Genomic DNA, 18,932 nt, shown 5'->3' on the forward strand with positions numbered 1-18,932 from the left:
CCTCCTGTGCGTCAGTATCCTTTTCTATCAACTGGGGAAAATGGTAACACCTTCCCTAGGGGCTGTGGTGACATTAAAGAATCCATGTAAAGCCTTAGAACTGTGCCCGGCTACTGTGATTAGCTTACTACCCTTCTAACAACCATTGACTCTACCTTAGGACTCTGCTCAGGTGTACCCCCACCCCCACCCCTGTCCAGGAAGCCCTCCCTAACCCCTGCAGTCTGGCTCAGGCATCCATCCCTGAGGCTGGCCAACTCTGGTGCCCACGATCCCAACAGCAGCCCTCACCCAGCCCCTATAGTGTGCAGTGATCTTCGTGTACACTTCTCGGGGCGGGGCACCAGTGATGAAGGTCTCCGTGTCATTCTGTGTGGCATGTATGCTGGGGTCTCCTTGCTTCTTCCTCTGGGCCAATGTGTCTGCTTGGGAGGCAGCTCATTGCCTAAGGGCATCGTGGGAGGGTAGGAGACTCTCCCTCCCCTTCTCAGACCTTGGTCAGGCTCTGGATGTTCCCCTGCTAGAGGATGGGGGAGGGACACAGGGCACAGCCCCTTCCTTCCCCATCCTCCGCTGAGCCCGTGGCTGGAGTCAAGGGATCAGCAGGAGCTCCAGGACCTGTCCTGTGACTTGTTACAGTCACACAGCTCCTTCAACCCCCCCAGACTCCGGATCCTGCTCACTGCATATGCATGAACTGGCCCCGACAGAGATGGCAGCTCCCCTAGACGCTGAGGTCCTCCTCCCAAAGGGAGACTGTCAGATGTTCCTGTCCTCTTGGCAGGTTCTTTAGGATACCCTTCCCCACTGGGAAGGCTGGGCTGAGGCCTTGGCTGCCCCTTGCACAAGTGAGGGCCATGTCCCCTGCCCCCAGAGGGCTCCCGGTTGGTTAGGGACACTCAAGAGATGCCAGCCACTTCAGGAGCCTAGTTAAGCCTTGCCCAGTGACCCTGCTGGCACCCCTCCACCTGGGCAACTGCCTATGGAACAGGGCTGGGGTATGGGACCCCCTCTGCCACATGTCAATCCTACTAGTCAAGCCAGTCCTCTCCCAGGCACCAATGCCTGGCCAGCTATAGGCCTCTTGGCATAATGAAATGAGCCCGGGCAGGGGACTAGATGGATCTGCCCTGCGACAGCCCTTAGGAGTTCACATGTAAAGGTGCGGGCTAGAGTATGGAGCGGAGCATGAAGTGTGCATGTGTGTGCATGCAGTGGTGGCAGGGCTCACAGGAGGTCAGTGAGGGCTGCCTGGAAGGCTTCTTGGAAGAGGGGAGTCCTGGCCAGCAGTGAGAGAGAGGCACAGGCTCTACAGACCAGGAGAGGCAAGCTGAAGTGAGGCCCAGGTGGTCCCTGTTGGAGCCTAGCCACCCCTTCCCCCACCCCTGCCCCCCCCCCCCCCCCCCCCGCCACGGTCCTCCCTGCGGCTCCCTGTGGCCAGCAGCTCTGCAGCGCTCGGCTCCGCTCCACTCTGCTCAGCTCCGCTCCGCTCCAGGAAGGCCACCTCCTCCCTGCCCTCCTCCACCCTCCTCCTGCTGTCACCACTCACCGCTCATAGCCTTGAGGGGGTGGGGACCCCAGGGCTGGACACACCCCACTGTGGCTCCAGAGCCTAGCTGGTCGGACGGACGCACGGTTGGACGCAGGAACCCGGAGCCCCGAGGTGGGCAGTGTGCCAGGGTCCCTCACAGCCTCCTCAAGGTCAGTGCCAGCAGGGGATTCAGCCACTCTGGGGTCCTTGAGACCTACGGAGCCCACCTCAAGCCCCTCATCCCAGACTTCAGGCCCTAAAACAGTCTTTACCTCAGGTGTACCTGACGCAGGCAGGACCAGGGGGCAGGGGGCACCGCTGTATCCAATGGGGGCCCAGGTCCGGGGGTCTATTGGAAGAGGTCCCAGGCCAGGGGCCAGCCCCGGACCTGCTCACGGAGGCCTCACTGGGGACACCCAGCACCGGCCATGGGGAGCTAAAATTGGAAAGTGGCAAGTGGGAGGCAGCTGACAAAGCTATTTTGTGGGCTCTTCACCGTGCTCCGGTTTCAAACTCCTGCTCCATTAACCCGATCCTCCAGGCCTCCCTCCCCCAACCTGGCCGATGAGGAGGAGCCTCAGCCCTCAGGCCAACAGTGCAGAGGTCAGTCTGGGAAGCCCCCTGGTATGGGCAGGGGCAGCAATGCTCTTAACCGAGATTCCAGAGGGCTCACTGGGAACACACAATCCTGTCCCAGGCTCACTGTGTGACCTTGAGAGATCCCTGCCCCTCTCTGGGCCATGACCCCCCTGTCTATGTAGTGGGGAGAATGCTGACTGTGGGGGCCCGGAAGAGCTGGTTGCATTGCTGGTAAAGGAGATTTGGGGGAGAATCAGGGGTGGGAGACAGGGCCACGCCAGCCACCTCTTGGCCCAGCCCAGCCCAAGAAAGTGCCTAGCATGTTCTTCCCTTTAATTTGGCCCTGGGTCTGTTAACCGTGGCACCCTTGGGAAAGCCCAAGGCCAGGCTGGAGCATAGGAGGGGGTGGCCCAGCAGGACTCCTGGGGATGAACTAGGCCCTGGAAAAAGGGGGTGGCTAGGCTAACCCTGAGCCTGATACCGGTCAGCACCTTGGACAGAGGCCAGCACCATCCCTGGGGCTGTCTAGCCCTGCCTGGCCCCACACCCACTACCCCAGGGCACCTCTTCAAATAGTTCTGCCTCTAGCCAGCATCTAGGGCCTGAATACACAAGCACTGAGAGAGAGGGCGGTGTGGCCACGGACACAAGGCAGGGACCAGGGAAGTGGCAGGCTGGGGCTCAGGGGCTGGTTGGGGCAATGGGAATCAGTGAGAGGCTGGAGGATGAATGAGAGGTAAGGAAGCTTAATGCTGGGGACAGGACCTGGGAGGCCAGGAGATCTCAGAGAAGTAAAGGCAGCTCTGGAGGGGTGTGGGAATCTGAGAAAAGGGTACTGGGGGGGGGGGCACTGTCAGTAGCTGAAGGAGGCTTACTGAGGGGGGTGGGGACCCTGGGGGCCAGAAACATGATTGAGGTGACATAGATGGAATCCCTCCACATGAAGATTATCTGAGGCCTTGGCAGGAGCAGTTGGAGCAAAAGGTGGGGACCGGTCCACCTGAAAGGTATGAAGGAGTAAATGAAGGTGAGGCAGGCAGGCTGAGAGTGAAGGTTAGGCTTTCAAAAGCCTTCAAAAGGAAGAGGGGGAGCAAGAACAGCTGCTAGGAATGGGCACCGATGTTACGGCATCTGGGAGGGGAGGGGTGGGGGACAGGGATAGGATAGGATAATAGCATGAGATCCCTGGAGGGCAGGAGGGGCAATCTCTCTTCAGAATGGGATCCCTATCACTTCTGTGGGGGACCATCAGCTGGGGCTAGACAGGGCTGGGGGGCAGCAGTGCCCTCACCCGATCTGTCTCCCCCAGCGCCATCCAGGCTATGAGCATCAAGACAGCATTGCCCGCGGCGGAGCTGGGCTTATACTCCCTGGTGCTGAGTGGGGCTCTGGCCTATGCTGGTCGGGGTCTCCTTGAAGCTTCACAAGGTAATGGCCGGGCTCTGGAGCAGGGGGTGGGACCCTTCTTCCCCTGCGGGCCTCAGGGTTCTACTCAGCAAGGCCATAAACTTCAAGGCTCCAGACCCAGGATATTCCCTAAGCCCCGGGGTTTGGGCTGAGCTAGGTGTAGTCACAGGGAGAAGACAGATGCAGAGGCACTGACAGAGACCTGCACACAGAGCCACAGACAGACAGAGAGAGAGAGAAAGAGACACTCGGGGGTACAGTCAGGACCTGGCCCGAGACACAAAATGAGACCCAGAGAGAAGCAGAGGCAGAGAGAGAGAGATCTAGACCCATTCCCATCCCTCTAGGGTGAGGGTCAGCCTTGCTGTAGGGGCAGGTGAGGGTGTGAAGTCCCCGCAGCCCCCACTGAGGCCACACTCTGTTCTCAGATGGGGTCCACAGGAAGGCTTTCCGGGAATCTGTGAGACCTGGCTGGGAGTACATTGGCCGGAAGATGGTAGGTCCCGCACACCCCAGGGTCCCTGACTGAGGTCCCCGATCCCTGGCATGTGTCTCCCATCCCGGACCCTTTCTGACTCTCCCCCGTTCCAGATGTTCCCATGTAACAGAGGGCTCACAGTGAGGAGGGTCTCTGGCTTGAGCTTCAGAGCCCTCCATTTCCCCACTGGCCCATCCATTTCCCCACTGTGTCCTCCTGGGGCCACATCAAGCCTGCCCCCAGACACTGCTCATTTAGGAACTAAATTGAGACATGCTTCAGCAGGGGCCTCCAGCACCATCCTTCCCAGGAACAATGCCATTAATGGTGGAATGTCAGGCAATATGCTGAACAGAGGGGGGGTTCTGGGGGGCAGGGCAGCACACATGGTACCTCTTGTTTCTCTCTACCTACCTGGCTGGTACTTCCCCCAGAAGGGAAGGTGAGGGCCTCCAGCCATGGCTGTCCTCTAATACCTAAGAATATGGGGGCTGGGGAGGTAGATGCTGGGACTGTGCTCAGCCGAAGCGCCAGCCCATCCTGCCTCCTGCCCCTCCTTAACCTGCCTGGGCCTGCCCCAGGACGTGGCTGACTTCGAGTGGGTGATGTGGTTCACCTCCTTCCGAAACATCGTCGTCTTCGCCCTCTCTGGACATGTGCTGTTTGCTAAACTCTGCACGATGGTTGCCCCCCAGGTGAGCTGGACCTGAGCCACCCCAGCCTCCCCTGCCGGCTCCCCTTGAGCAACAAGGGTTGGGGTCCCACCTCCACTTGTATGGATAGATAAACCATTCCTTCTCCCTGTCCACAGCTCCGCTCCTGGATGTATGCCATGTATGGGGCCCTGGCTGTGCTGGGCACGATGGGCCCTTGGTACCTGGGGCTGCTGCTTGGCCACTGTGTCAGCCTCTATGTGGCCTCACTTTTGGGCCAGCCCTGGCTCTGTCTTGGCCTCGGCCTGGCCAGCCTTGCCTCCTTCAAGCTGGATCCCCTCATCTCCTGGCAGGTGTGCACTGGGGAAGGGCAAGGGTGGAGGGTGCAAGAATAGGACCCCAAACTGCTCACCCCATTTAAGCCCTTACTTTTGGAGTCTCCCCCAAGCATTTCCTTCACTTTCCCACCTGTCTCCAAACCTCTGACTGTGGCACATACCCACCCACAAAGTGGTCCCCTCCACCGCAGCGGGGACGTATCCAGCTTGTTCCCTGCTCTATCCAAGCACTCAACATGAATTAGCCTTCAGTGGCCAGTGTTGATTGGCTCTGCAAGAGAGGAAGGGGCCAGGACAATGCTGGGCCCCTATGGGAAGCTGAGTGGGCTTCCCAGAGATGGGGCACCTGGTGAGCTGGCGGCCTGTTCTCTCCCATCCAGAGCGGGTTTGTAACAGGCACTTTTGATCTTCAAGAGGTGCTGTTTCACGGGGGCAGCGGTTTCACCGTGCTGCGTTGTACCAGCTTTGCGCTGGAGAGCTGTGCCCACCCTGACCGCCGCTACTCCCTAGCTGACCTGCTCAAGTACAACTTCTACCTGCCTTTCTTCTTCTTCGGGCCCATCATGACCTTTGATCGCTTCCACGCCCAGGTGATCGGACACCCTGTGGGCTTCCAGAACAGGGCTGGGTCTCCCTCTTCAGACAGGGGCTCCCATCTCAGCTAGGGCTCCCAGGGCAGGCTGTGTCCTCACCCTCAGGCAGAACCCCAGGATGAAGCCATAATACCCTGCCTCCTCAGACCCCAGCATGGGGCCACATTCCCTGCTCAGACGGGGATCATAGGCTAGAGAAGTGGCTCCACTCTCAGGCACAGCTGCCAGGATGAAGGTGCATCTCCCTTCACCTTCAGATCCCCAGACAGTTGGTGACCCCCCGCCCCATTCAGACAGGATGCCTCCAGGAGGCCTTACCTCCCCACTCAGACACTTCGCATCCCCCAGATGAGCCAGGTGGAGCCGGTGAGGCGCGAGGGTGAGCTGTGGCGCATCCGGGCCCAGGGCGGCCTCAGCGTCGTGGCCATCATGGCCGTGGACATCTTCTTCCACTTCTTCTACATCCTCACCATCCCCAGTGACCTCAAGTTTGCCAACCGCCTCCCGGAGAGCGCCCTCGGTGGGTGCGCGACTGGGCCAGAACAGGGACTGGGAAAGACAGAAAGACAGACCCTCTGCGCCCCAATGGCGTCACTGCTGGGGAGCTGACACCCTGCGAGGGCACAGCACCTATCCAAGGGTGGGGGAGCCGGGATTTACTCTTTGAAATGCCTGGGACTTGAAGTTAGCTTTGTTCTATGAAGCCAGACGGGCAGAGCCGCCTCACAAGGGCCTCGGGTTGATTACCACAGCCTGGGTGGGGTCTCCCTGGGGCCGGCCGGGCCGGCTCCTCCCCCAGGAAATGGGGGGTGGGGTCTCCGTGGGGGCGGGCCGGCTGCCAGGACCTCCCCTACGACCTGCGGAGAGAGGGCGTAGGGGAGGGCCTGGCTCCGTGCCTCCCTACCACGATTTGGGGCGTCCGGGGAGCGGAGATCCGCGCGACGCCCCCCAGTCAGTGACGACACCCTATCCCCAGCTGGCCTAGCCTACTCAAACCTGGTGTACGACTGGGTGAAGGCGGCCGTCCTCTTCGGCGTGGTCAACACAGTGGCGCGCCTTGACCACTTGGACCCTCCCCAGCCTCCTAAGTGCATCACCGCTCTCTATGTCTTCGCCGAAACGTGAGTGCGAGGTCCGGGGACAAGCCACTGGGATCCCCACCTTCCCGTAGCCTCTTTCCCCCATTCCCCCGGAGCACTGCTCCTGGCTGATTCACACCCATCTGCCCTCCTCCCTCAGGCACTTTGACCGTGGCATCAACGACTGGCTTTGCAAGTGAGTTGGGGTGGGGTGGGGTAATGGTCACAGTCATCCCACCAGGTGTCTGAGCAAGGCAGTGCAGAGATGGGTCCACGTTTTAAAAGATCAGCCCTGGGCCAGAAGAAGCAAGGAGGAGGTCATCGCAGAGGTCTGGGTGAAAGACAGAGGTTTGGACATGGGTGGGGGCTCTGGAGGTGAGAGAAATGGCTGGAGTCAAGACACACAGCAGGGAACTTGGACAGGACTTGGCCATGGATTGAGGGGATCAAGAAGGAGAGGGAAATGACTCCCAGATTCCTATGCCTGGGAAGATGGAGGGGCAGCATCCAGAGAGGGGTTCTGTGTGAGAAATGGTTGGAATCTGGGAGACATTCTTGTGGAGGTTCAGGGAGGTGGTTAGGTCTGAGGGTCTGGGGTTCAGAGAAGTCTGGAGGACCAATGCAGCTCCGAGCCTTATGAGTGTGGGAAGGTGGTCTTTAGTCCTTGGGAGTGCCTAAGTCCCAAGGAGAAAGAGTAAAGAAGAGGAGAGAAGGTGTGGCTGAGATTGGAGCAGGAAGAACTCCCATTGGGGGAGAAGAGAGAGTAGCAGAAGGGACTGAAAGGTGTGATCAGAGGAGTAGAACAGTCAAGACCACATGACAGTCTGGAAACAAGGAAGAGCATCCAGGCACGGTGGGGGCAGCTGGGTCAGATGCTGCTGGGAAGTTAGCTACTGAGGGGGAGACAGAGGAGTTGCTGAAGGGAGAAGTGAGGTGTGTTAAGACAGCAAATAGTGGGACATGCTCGGTTGCTAAGAGGAAGTCTAAGTTGGGAGGCAGGACAGAGGGGTGATTGATAGAGTGAGGTCCCCAAGGAGGAAGGAGGTGATGGAACCAATGCTAGGCAGAGGCTTGGCTTCAGGACAGGAAGGAGGAACAGAAGCCAGCATGGATGCAGGGTGGCGGGTTAGTGTCGAGAAGGATCCACCGGAAGCCTTCAGTTTTCTGCATGAAGTAGGAGGCAAGGTCACCAGCTGAGAGATGCCGGGTTGGGCACAGAGGGAGGCAGCATCTTTGGGCCCCGTTTCCTCTTGCCTAGCTCACCCACCACACCCGCTCACAGTTGGGGGAGAGATAAGGGTGGAGTAGCCACTGGAGAGCACGGCGGAAGAAGAAGCTGACTAGAGAAACCTTGGCATTGAGAGCCCAGGTGGGGTTGGAGGTAGTGGATTTATGGACTCTAGCATGTAAAGGTGTGAGATTTTCCTTATCAGAGCTTAGCCTCTTGGGTGCAGGTGAGGAGACCATGGGAGATTGGGCTCTCCCAGATTGGTGAGAAGGAAGAAGTGAAGGATGAGGGGTTTTAGGTTATTTATAATGATGATCATTGAATTTAAGCCAGTTAAAGAGGGTGGTAAAAATAGGGTTGCAAGGTGAGGAAGAGGGGGAGGGGGAGGGGTCAATGAGATTGAAGAACTGGAGCTGGGGGGGGGCATGTCAGGAGGGGCTGGGTGGAGAATGATAACTAGGAAGGAATGAAATTTCAAGTGGTGACAAAGTTGGAGTATGACCATGGGAGTGGGTGGCTGAGATGGTGTGGAGAAGCAACCACTGGAAATGAAGAGGTCAAGGCATGAAGAGGCCAGTTACTCAATGGGTCTTCTACTGAATTTATTTAACAAATATTTATTGAGTACCTACTATGTGCCAGGCACTGTTCTAGGCACTGGAGATACAGCAGTGAACATGGCAAAGACCCTGAACTCATGGAGCTTACAGTCTAGTGGGGAGAAACAGACTATAAACAGGTAAACAGACACATAAATAATTTTAGAGAGTGGTAAGCATTATAAAAAAAAAAAAAGTGTAATGGGATAGAAGCTGGCCACAGGGTAGAAGCTTCTACAGTTATGGTCTGGGCAGGCCTCTGATATTTGAATTGAGACTTGAGTGATAAGGAAATCTAGGGAAGAGAATTCAAGGGAGAAGGAACAAGGGCATACGTTTGAGGCAGGAACCAGCTGCCTGTGTCTGAGGGACAGGAAGGCCAGTAAGGCAAGAATGAGCGGGAAATGGTGGGTGAAGAGGTCAGGGAGGGAGGCAGAAACCAGACATCGTGGGATCTTCTAGCCTTAGTAGGGAGGTGGTTTATTCTAATTGTAATGGGGAGCCTTTGGGGGAGGGTTTGATTGTGGAAGTCATGTGCTCTGATTCTGGGTGCTATGTGGAGAACGGTTGGTAGGGGTCCAAGGCAGAGGCAGGGAAGTGACTTAAGAGGCTCTTGCAATAATCTATGAGAGGAAATGACCCACTGGGCAAGGGTGGTGTAGTGGGGGTGGCAAGCAGCAGTCAGGACTGCGTGGAGCCCATAGAATTTGCTGGCTTGGATGTGGAGAGGGGAACGGATAGTCCAAGATGGCACCACGTCTTCTCGATGCAACTGAATGGATGGAAGTGTCATTGTCTGAGATGAGGATGCAGCGGGTTTGGACAGGGATGGGGGACTCTGTCATTCAAGTGAGATGTCTAGTGACAGTTGGATGTGTGAGTCAAGAGAGCAGGCTAGAGACACAGATTTGGGGCTCGTCAGCCTAGAAACAGTGTTCAAAGTCTTGGGTCTGGATGAGATCGCTTGGGGAATGGATGAGGAGACACCGAAGTTCAAAGCTGAGCCTTCCACATTCTGAAGTTGGGTGGAAGAGGAGCAGCCATCTGAGGTCAGGGATGTTGGACGTGCCCGGGATGATGGTGTTGAGGAGGGTTGCCCCTGTGGCATATCCTTTGCCCATCTCCTACCTGCCCTCTCCCACACCCCCGCTAGTCCTTTCTCCTGCCTTTCTTGCAGGTATGTGTATGACCACATTGGTGGGGAGCACTCCGAGGTGATTCCAGAGCTGGGGGCCACCGTGGCCACCTTTGCCATCACTACTCTGTGGCTTGGACCTTGTGATACTGTTTACCTGTGGTCATTCCTTAACTGCTTTGGCCTCAACTTTGAACTCTGGGTGCAGAAGCTGGCCGAGTGGGGGCCCCTAGCACAAATTGAGGTGAGTAGGGAAGGCCTGGGGCAGGGGTTGGCTGGGTCACTGGAGGGGGTGCATTGCTGCTCTCTGGAGTCTTCCAGCCACACCTGGCCCCCAGTCCGGAACTTTCTCACCACAACTTCCTGGCTGTCAAGGCAGTGGCTCCCCCTCTTGGTATCCAGCACCCCCTTTTGTGGAGTGTGGACACCTGGGCCAGGCTGTGATGGTCAGGCCCTCCCCTCTCTCTGGTCCTCAGTATTCCCATCTTTAACAACAAGGGAGGGCTGCCCTGGGGACTCTCAGAGACCCAAGCACATCCCCAGGACCTGGGGGAGCCCCGTGGGCAGGACCTCTGACCAACTGTGTCCTCTTTCCCCTTGACCTCTTGCCCCACTGCCAATGTTTTCCTGGACTGGGCAGGCCTCTCTGTCGGAGCAGATGTCTCGCAGGGTCCGGGCCCTCTTTGGGGCCATGAACTTCTGGGCCATCATCATGTACAACCTTGTAAGCCTGAACAGTCTTGAGTTCACAGAGCTGGTTGCCAGGCGCCTGCTACTCACAGGTGAGAGACAGGGAGGTGTGGATACAGAAGATGCCAGGTATCAACCTTGAGGACTGTGACCTCCTGAAATGCCCCCACCCCACCCCAACACCCCGGGGACCTAGCAGGGTGGGCCAATCAAGTGGGGAGGGGCATGAGAAGAAAAGAGTCCCTGAGGCTGGGGTCCTGCTCCCAGGCATCGATGACCTCTTCCCCACACAGGGTTCCCCCAGACCACTCTGGCCGTCCTATTTGTCACCTACTGTGGTGTCCAGCTGGTGAAGGAGCGAGAGCGAACCCTGGCCCTAGAGGAGGAGCAGAAGCAGGACAAAGAGAAGCCGGAGTAGGTGGGAGGAGGCAGAGGGGAGAGGGATAGGCTCTGCTCAGCTATTTCCGGGCCCAGGCCCAGGCCCAGGCCAGGCCGGATGGGGCCTGACCGCTAGAATAAAAGACTTTTCTACCACAGTTTGGCTGTTCCCTGTCCCTTCCACCAGCAATTTCCTGGCTCCTTGTCCATGCTCTTTGAGGAGGTGGGGGTTCTGAGCCCCAGGGAGTGGGGGGGTCAGGCTCTCAGTGCACACAGAATGTGGAGGAGATACCCACATGGAGTGCGGAGGCCACTGACCTGGGCAACCCAGCAGCTGAACACCGAAGCCTGGAATCTTCAACCACCTGGCCACTGACCCTTGGAGAATCTGATTCCAGACCCTGAGCTACTTGCTCAGAAGTCACTTTATTCCTCTTAAGGACCTATCCAGGCTGCAGAGTGTGCTTGAAAGGGACACTCCCCATATGACAGGCAAGGAGATGGAGTCCTGTGGGTACATCCACCGCAAACAGGCGGGCTGGGACTGGCCCAGAATGCAACCTCCCTGTGGTTCTGGCTCATGGAACAAGAAGACCGGGGATATGGGGATACCGGAGAGCCCTAAGTCCCTGGTCCCTGCTGGAAAGGCTAGGACTGGGCAGCGATTTCCCTCCCCTGCTGAAGAGCACCCCCAGGTGGCACAACGGGACCAAGGTGGGCTCAGGCTTCTCCCAGCCTCTTCTCCAGAGCCCTCAAAAGTCCAGGCCTGTGTGGCCGCAGGGTGGGAGGGGTGCTTAGTTCAGGCCCTCGGGGCTGGTCACATCTTGGTCAGGCGCAGCACGTTGAGCCGAACGGGTAGGCAGGTGGCGCCGGCTGCGTAGGCTATCTCCCTCAGGACGCCCTCCCACTTCTTCTCGTCCTCATTATATCTGGGGGTGGGAGGGAGGAGTGAGGACAGGGACACAGAGCTGGGTCAGCCGAGTGCAGAGTGGGCCCCAGCCGAGAGGGGTGGCTGACGATGCTAGGCCTACCCCTGGGGAGTGTCCCTGAAGCCCCAGGCCCATCTCCAGAAATGTCTGGTCCTGGAGAATTCTCATGTCCTGGGAAAGGGCCCCCCAAAAGGTCCACCCCCAAAGAACAGCCACCCCAGATTCCAGGAAGGGTCACCTCTCAAGGAATGCCCCACGCTTCCAGGAAGACCTGCATTTCCACAGCCCCTCCTCTGGAGAATTCTGTATTCTGCACTCCAGAAGTCCCCCAGGACCCACCCACCCCCATGGAGCAGTGAGAATAACTGAAGGTTTAGCAGGTGCTCCAGGCACCGAAACCTCTTTCCTCCACCCCAGGAAGGGCCAGCATGGAAAGCAATGGCTCTCAGAAGTTGGGGTCCAGCTTCTTCTCAATTCTGGCCCCAGCTCTCCCCTCCAGCAAGAGTACCCAGGACAGAGCAGGGAGGAAAGGCCTGGCTGCCTCTTCAGGGCCCCCTCTACTCCCTGGGGCCTGTTTCCTTGGGTCTGGGCCCTAAACTTGGGGCAGCTCCGGCCTGCGGCTCGCTTGATGCTCCACAGCGGGGCGTGGTGCCCTGTGAGCAAACCGGGCCCTTGCCAGCCAAACCGGAAAGACTGGGCTGAGCAGGGCGTGTCTGCTGTCCCTGCCGCATGGGACCGCAAGAGGGATCACCCCAGCCCCAGATGAACTCGCCAGGCGCCGCTGGGGGGCATCAGCCTTCCTCGGGGGCTTTGGTCACCTCCCTGGGCCCCGGGCTCACCTCCAGATGTCGTTGAGCTCTGTGGGGACCAACTCTCCAGACTCGGTCTCCAGCGTGGCAAAGCCACCGATGGCGTACAGGGTGCCCGCCAGGCTGACCAGGCTGAGCGAGCTGCGTTCCTGTGGGAAGGCCTCAAAGGGTGCCCACCTGGTGGGGAGGAGGGGGCGTGAAGAGGTGCATCACCCAGCGGCCCCAGCGCCCACAGCTTCAGCTACACCCCTTGGAAACCCGAATCCCAAGCACCCACGCTCCCAGCACAACCTTCTGTGTCCTGACCCTCCCAGCACCGCTCTCCAGCTTTCCCCGTTCTCCTGCCCCTCCCGTTTCCCCCCACGGTCCCCTGGTCATTGCACCCAGCCTGCCCCGTGCAATCCACCATGGATCTCCCCAGTGGCCCTCCTTTGCTCCTGAACTAATTCTCCCAGGGGAGGTGCCCTCCCCTGGCGCCCCTGCCCCAACCTTCTTCCCCTCTTCACTGCCCAATTATTCTCAGGGTGTCTTCACTCCCCTCCTCTGGCCATGAAGTTGGGCCTTCATCCCTACCCTCCAAAACAGCTCTCCGGTCCCCAGCCACCACAGAGCATAAAATCCAGGCACAGGGACGCCTGGGTGGCTCAGTTGGTTAAGCGACTGCCTTCAGCTCAGGTCATGATCCCAGGGTCCTGGGATAGAGTGCCGCATCCGGCTCCCTGCTCTGCAGGGAGCCTGCTTCTCCCTCTCCCACTCCCCCTGCTTGTGTTCCCTCTCTCGCTGTGTCTCTCTCTGTCAAATAAATAAATAAAATCTTTAAAAAAAAAAAAATCCAGGCACAACACACATCTCTACTGATGTGACTTTCTCACCTCCCACCTGCCCAGCCTCTCATGTCCTCAGATTCCTGCCTGGATAATGCATCTGCCTCCACAATCCCTCAGGGCTTGGGCCTCAGCTTCTCCCTCTTACACTCTCTCTCCTGAGGGAGCTCATTCCCTCCATTGACTGTTGGCCCCAAATCTCTCCAGCTCAGCATTCTCTCTACCCTGGCGGGCTCCTCCTGGACACTCCCAGATCCCACAAATCCACATGTCCTAACTGGACCCTCACATTTCCAATCTAACCTCAGTGGTTCTCCAGTAAATGACCTCCCACCCTCTCTCAAAAGCATCCACATCTCCCTCTTATTCCCAACATCCAATCAATCTCTAAATCTTATTTCTTCTATCTCCTAAACTCTTGCTACTCTAAGTGGGGCCCATGGACCAGCAGCATCAGCATCACCTGGGCGGCGTGAGGGGTATTAGAAATACACACTCAGGCCCTTCCCCAGGACCAAGAATGAGAATCTGCATTTTAACACGACTCCCCGGGAGATTCGTGTGCATATCACAGTGTGGGAAGTCCTGGCCTACATCTTTCTCCTGTGCGCCCCCTCGGCCCCATTTCCACCGTGCCCCCATCTGCAGGCCGCCACCTCCTGCTCTATGGCTGCACCCCTGCCTCCTGGAAGATCTCTAATCTGTTCTCTACATCAGCTGTTACCTAATAAAACACAGATGTGAGCCTAAAACCCATCACAGCCATTTCACCGCCCTAGGATTGAGTCCCTTGGCCCTGCTTGCCACCTCTCCAACCCCGGTGCCCCCATCCCCACCTTCCTTCCTCCAACCTTTCCTCCAACAGGCCTGCCTTTTTTTCTCCTAACTGCCTTGTCACCAACTTTCCTTGGCCTGGGGAGTCCTTCTGCCACCATCCCTTTTGCTGGCTAAGTCCAAGGGGGCTGCCGGCTCAGGTTTCCCTTGGCCTCCCAGGGCAGGGCGGCTTCTGTCTTGGTCACCAGTGTATCCGGAGCACCAGGCCACTGCCCGGTATGACTCTGACTGAGGAACCTGGCATCTCCCGCCCCACTCCTGGGAGCTCTCTCCTGCAGGCCAGGCTGGCCCTAACCCTGGCCCCAAATTGTGGGGGAAGCCCGCCTCATGGCGATGAGGACAGAGAGGCTATTCCTGTGCTGATGTCAAGGGGCAGGGACCATGGTTGCTGCCAGGGCCGTCACGGAGAGACCCAACAGGTTCAAAGCCACACAGCCAGGCAGTCACAGGGGGGCCCTTGGTCCCTGACTGCCCACTGGAAGGGGCGGGGAGCAGCCATACTTGTTGTCCGCGATGCTGTACACTTCAGCTGAACTGGTCAGCCCCGTGTCTGTGACGCCGGCGGCTACAAAAATGCGGCCATCGTGGATGGTGGCCCCGAAGAGGGAGCGCGCAGTCTGCATGGGGGCCAGCTCGGTCCACTCGAACTTCTTAGGGTCGTAGACACACATCTTCTTCAGGCACTTTCTGGGGGTGGGGGACCGGGAGCGAGAGGGAGGAAGCCTGAGCACAGCGCCCCTCCTCCGGTTCAGTGGCTCCGGACAACCCCCGACAGCCTGGGGAGACTGTGCCCCCGCTCTAACCTACAGCCCTGCTCCTGCACTCGCTCCAGGCCCGAGCCTCACCTGTCGCTGCCTTTGCCGCCAAGGACGTAGACCAGGTCCATGTGGGAGAGCACCGCGTGGCCGTACACGGCATACGGCAGCGGATCCGATTCGCCCCATTTGAACGACCTGGAGGAGACCGGAGTAGGGCGAGCGCCCGGTTCAGGAGTGCGCTGGGTCCCCGTCTCTGCATTCACCCACCAGCCAGCACATATTCGGGGTGCACCCGGTGCATAACCGGCACCTCTCGGGTCCTGGCTCCCACCCAGCGGCCCGCCGCCCCGCCCCTACCCAAGCCCGCCTCCGCCCGCAGCCCCGGGCTCTGGCTCCGGCCCCCGCCGCGCCCCCAACCCCGCCCCCGGGCCCCGCCCCGCCCCCCGGACTCCTCAACCCCGCCCCCGGCCCCTGCTCACTGCCGGTCGTAGCACATGACCGAGTCTAGGCTGCGCTCGCCGTCCTTGAGCTCTCGGCCGCCCACCACGTAGATGGAGTTGAGAGCCTCTCCCAGGCCGAAGAGGCAGCGCGGCGAGGGCAGTGGCGGCATCCCCAGCCACTCGGAGTCCAGGTGGTCAAACTGCGGGCCGGGCGTGCAGTCAGCCACCGGCCTCCACGCCCGCACTCCCCCAGCCACCCCGGGTCACAGCGGAGGCCAGGTCTCCAGCTAGGGCCAACGCAGCCTGGAGGCCATCCCTGGAGACAGTACCCTATCCTCCTACCAGGCTGAGAACAACCGAGGCCCTCCGGAGGTCGGCGCCCAGAGACCACATTACAGCACCACGATGGGGCACCCCACGCAGAGACCTGTCCCTTCCCACTACGACTCCAGAACTGAGGCCTGCCTGCCCTCTGTTTTCCACCCCAGCCCACTGCACAGAAAACCTCCAAACACAGCTCTGCCCCTCATCCCTTAAAATCTACAGTGTAAGTCTGCGGCCTTGTCCCATCTCCATAGTCTTACAACGATATTTGTGGCTCATCTTTCTGGAAAGTTTTCTGAAGCCTGAGCAATGTGCTGATGAACACTTTATAACCATCTGTAACCTTCAAACAACCTTATCAAGCAGGAAGGATAATATCCCCAGAGAAAACAAGCAAGGTCCATGATATGCTTTGGCTGGTGGAGCTGCCCCCCTCCCTCCCTGCCCCCGGTTTAACCCTGGTACCGAGTTGCCCCTCACCCTTCTCCACACCCGGTCAGGCCTCACTGAGCTCACCACTCGCTGGGCTCATTCCAGTCTCTGTCCCTTGCTCACCATTCCTCAGGCAGAAACACCCTAACTTCCCCTTCAAGTGTCCAAATTCCACCCAGATGGCAGGACTCAAACCTACATGGCCAGTCACCAGGGAACCATCTCTGCCCTCTGAGATCCCATGAGACACTACAACTTGGACTCGTCACCCCACTCTACTGGTCCTTTCTGGGCCTCGGTTTTCTCATCTGTGCAGTGAGAAGACTAGGCAGGATGCTCCCTTTGTTTGGGACACTCTGTTCTATACTCCAGTCTGGGCCTCACGCAAAGGTCCTGCCCCAGACTGACCCCTACACTGACCTTGCTCCTCCTTCTCACTGTGCCTGACCTCAATCCCTGTGCAGAGACAGGGCCTCCAACATATCAGACCTCCCTGGGGCTCACATCCCCCTGAAAGAGACGTCAGAGTTACGCAGCTAATTGTCAACTGCCTATAACTGCCTTCAAGACTTCAGGCAAGTGGCTCTCAGTCAACCTCCCTGGTCTACATCTCATCCTAGACCCAATAACACCCCCCAACAAGTGGACACAAGCCTCTCATGGGCCCCAAAGCTGACCGCCACCCCCGCCCCCGTTCCCGTTCCCAGAACCCGGCACTGGCTGCCCTTCCCAGGGCTGGGCAGGCACCTGCAAGAAGTAAGCACTCATGGGGTCCTCCTTGTTGTCCTCGTTGTAGAAGAGGCCCCCAGCCACAAAGACCTGGTTCTCCTTGGTCACAAGGCTGACGTGGTTCTTAGGGATCTGGGTGGAGAGCGAGGCACAGTAGCACTCGTTGGCCGCGGGGTCATAGGCCACGGCCCCCTCCTCACCGAGCATGAAGATGAGGTCCTGCAGGAACATGCCAAAGCGCAGAGTGTCATTGAGGATGCCGGGGATGATGCGTTCAGCCTCCTCCTCGTCGTCCTCTGCCTTGGCTTCGCCCGTGCCCTTGCCAGCAGCCTTGGCCCCGGCTGCCTCCTGCCCCGTGTCCTTCTTCTTCTTGCGCAGCACGGTGAGGCGGCCCTCGTGCGCGTCCTTCACCATCTGCACCTTGCGCAGCAGCTCGGGCTGGGCGCGCACGAGGGGGTGCTTCTCCACGCGGCTCTCCAGGAAGGCCCGCGGCAGCAGGCGGCAGCGCACGCTCTCGAAGACGGTGGGCAGCGCGCGCTGGCGCTCCTCCCGCGTCTCGGCGTCGCCGCTGCCCGCCCACCGCATCACCGCCTCGAACACGGCCTCCTCCTTCTCCACGTTGAGGCCGTCGCTGGAGATGATGGCGATGAGCTCGTCGGCGGAGAGCCCGAGGAAGTCGGCGTCGCGCGCCACGAGCGAGAAGCGCGCGCACACGAAGTCGCGGGCGGCCACGGCCAGGCGCGCGCAGTCGAGCAGGAGGCCGAGGCGGAAGACGGCCAGGCAGTTGGCGAGACACAGGCGCTTCTGTAGGAAGGACACGCAGATGGTGAAGATGGACGGGATCTGGAAGCGGTGCGCCGCGGCGAACAAGTCCTGCACGCTCGCCTCGTCCAGCGCGATCTCCGACGTGTACAGGTAGTGCAGCACCTGCGCCACCACGGCCGGGGACACCTCCTCCAGGCGCAGCTCGCCCGCGCGCTCAGGCTCGGCCAGGAAGCGCGCCCGGAAGTAGGGGCTGCAGGCGGCCAGCACCAGGCGGTGGCACGGGAACTCGCGCTCCCCGGCCCGCACCACACAGTCGAGGAACTTGCCGTGGTCCAGCATGTCCTTGAGCCCGTCCTGCAGGAGCGTCTGCTGGTACAGACGCTGCTCCTCCGCCTGCTCCAAGCCCAGCGCCATGATGGGTGGCTTGGGGTGCCAGGGCCTTGCCAGGGGCCTCCTCTTTCTATTCCCCTGCTTTCCTGCTGGGTCACAATCGGTCTACGCAGCTGTCTTCGCGGGGCTATATATAGAGGTGGACAGGGCCCTGTAAGGCGAGCTGCCTGGCTTCCTGCGCATGACGCAGAGGGGACAGCTGGGCAGAGGCCCCCTCCCAGAGCAGCCTTGACTCAGCCCCAGGGGCGCACGGGACAGGGGTGGGGTATTTGGGCCTATGAGGGCCTCGCTGCCTCATTTCTAAATGGAGCACAGCAACGCCTCGACTACATTCCTTGGTCAGGCGGTGCCCCTGAGGGCCCGTGATGACCCAAGCTCTGCCCCTCAGGCCAGGGAGCGAGAAGCTTTGGTGTCCCTCTTCCAGGATCTCCCTTCGTTCATGCCTTCTGGGCCTTTCTGTCTGGGTGCTTCCATCTTCCTCCCTGGAGTACATCTCACCCCGTCCACCCTTGGATACAGTGTGCTTGGGTTTCCTGTTCAGTGAACTTGGAAAGGCATTCACTCATAGGGAACCTTATTGCCCTACCTTTAAAATGGGAAGACCTTTACCCCTTTCTACTCCAGATCTGAGACCCTCCTTAGACTGTGCAAGAAAGCAAAAAGGTGCCTTAGGTAAACACAGTCACTTCTTTTCTGAAGGGCCTGCACAGGTCACGTGGCTCTGTTGAGCCTCAGTTTCCCTTTCCACACAACGGGGAGTTGGATGAGTTAGAATCTAAGGGCCTCAGTTACAGTTCTGCTGAGGTTCGGAAGCACTGAGGCTCAGTGTTCCTGGGAGTACGCTGTCACAGGGTTTTAACATTGTAAGGTGTCAGACGTGCTAGAAAAGTAATTTCGTAGGCTTCAACTATTCTAGGTATTTAAATTCCCAGGGTTTTAACATTCTAGCGGAGTGACAGTCTGGATTCTAGTGTTCAAAAAGTAACACTCTAAGAGTTTAATATTCCAGG

The 18,932-nt window shown here is 59.0% G+C and overlaps 2 protein-coding genes across 3 annotated transcripts; one reads left to right on the forward strand and one right to left on the reverse strand.

Moving 5' to 3' along the window:
- Positions 1–1,499: 1,499 nt before the first annotated feature.
- Positions 1,500–10,846, forward strand: HHATL (hedgehog acyltransferase like). Of its 2 annotated transcripts, XM_045903955.3 has the most exons (13): positions 1,500–1,701; positions 2,073–2,134; positions 3,420–3,538; positions 3,946–4,013; positions 4,577–4,690; positions 4,807–5,001; positions 5,367–5,576; positions 5,928–6,099; positions 6,556–6,700; positions 6,819–6,854; positions 9,663–9,864; positions 10,261–10,402; positions 10,604–10,846. In XM_045903955.3, exons 3-13 carry the CDS (start codon positions 3,433–3,435, stop codon positions 10,726–10,728), a joined length of 1,515 nt encoding a protein of 504 aa, XP_045759911.1. In that variant the 5' UTR covers positions 1,500–1,701; positions 2,073–2,134; positions 3,420–3,432; the 3' UTR covers positions 10,729–10,846. The 2 variants fall into 2 exon arrangements, with proteins under 2 accessions (XP_045759911.1, XP_045759910.1); XM_045903954.3 differs by lacking the exon at positions 2,073–2,134 and having other exon boundaries at positions 1,501–1,701.
- KLHL40 (kelch like family member 40) lies at positions 8,464–18,055 on the reverse strand. Its single transcript, XM_045903953.3, has 6 exons — positions 16,786–18,055; positions 15,322–15,482; positions 14,930–15,037; positions 14,586–14,771; positions 12,457–12,603; positions 8,464–11,617 (listed from the first exon to the last, which is right to left on the reverse strand). Exons 1-6 carry the CDS (start codon positions 17,944–17,946, stop codon positions 11,506–11,508), a joined length of 1,875 nt encoding a protein of 624 aa, XP_045759909.1. The 5' UTR covers positions 17,947–18,055; the 3' UTR covers positions 8,464–11,505.
- Between the last annotated feature and the right edge of the window lie 877 nt (positions 18,056–18,932).

The sequence above is a fragment of the Mirounga angustirostris genome, unplaced genomic scaffold (genome assembly GCF_029215605.1).
Source record: "Mirounga angustirostris isolate CCGP_5_RB_7025 unplaced genomic scaffold, mMirAng1.0.hap1 SCAF_1, whole genome shotgun sequence".
NCBI classification, from domain to species: Eukaryota; Metazoa; Chordata; class Mammalia; order Carnivora; family Phocidae; genus Mirounga; species Mirounga angustirostris.

Excerpts from the sequence above, each read along its gene's own strand:
- HHATL (XM_045903955.3), top strand. The coding sequence starts at position 3,433 with ATGAGCATCAAGACAGCATTGCCCGCGGCGGAGCTGGGCTTATACTCC. Across the intron at positions 3,539-3,945 it reads TCTCCTTGAAGCTTCACAAG|ATGGGGTCCACAGGAAGGCT; the intron begins GTAATGGCCGGG and ends CTCTGTTCTCAG. Across the intron at positions 10,403-10,603 it reads CAGGCGCCTGCTACTCACAG|GGTTCCCCCAGACCACTCTG; the intron begins GTGAGAGACAGG and ends TTCCCCACACAG.
- KLHL40 (XM_045903953.3), bottom strand. The coding sequence starts at position 17,946 with ATGGCGCTGGGCTTGGAGCAGGCGGAGGAGCAGCGTCTGTACCAGCAG. Across the intron at positions 15,483-16,785 it reads TGAGTGCTTACTTCTTGCAG|TTTGACCACCTGGACTCCGA; the intron begins GTGCCTGCCCAG and ends CCCGGCCCGCAG. Across the intron at positions 14,772-14,929 it reads GGCGGCAAAGGCAGCGACAG|AAAGTGCCTGAAGAAGATGT; the intron begins GTGAGGCTCGGG and ends CCCCACCCCCAG.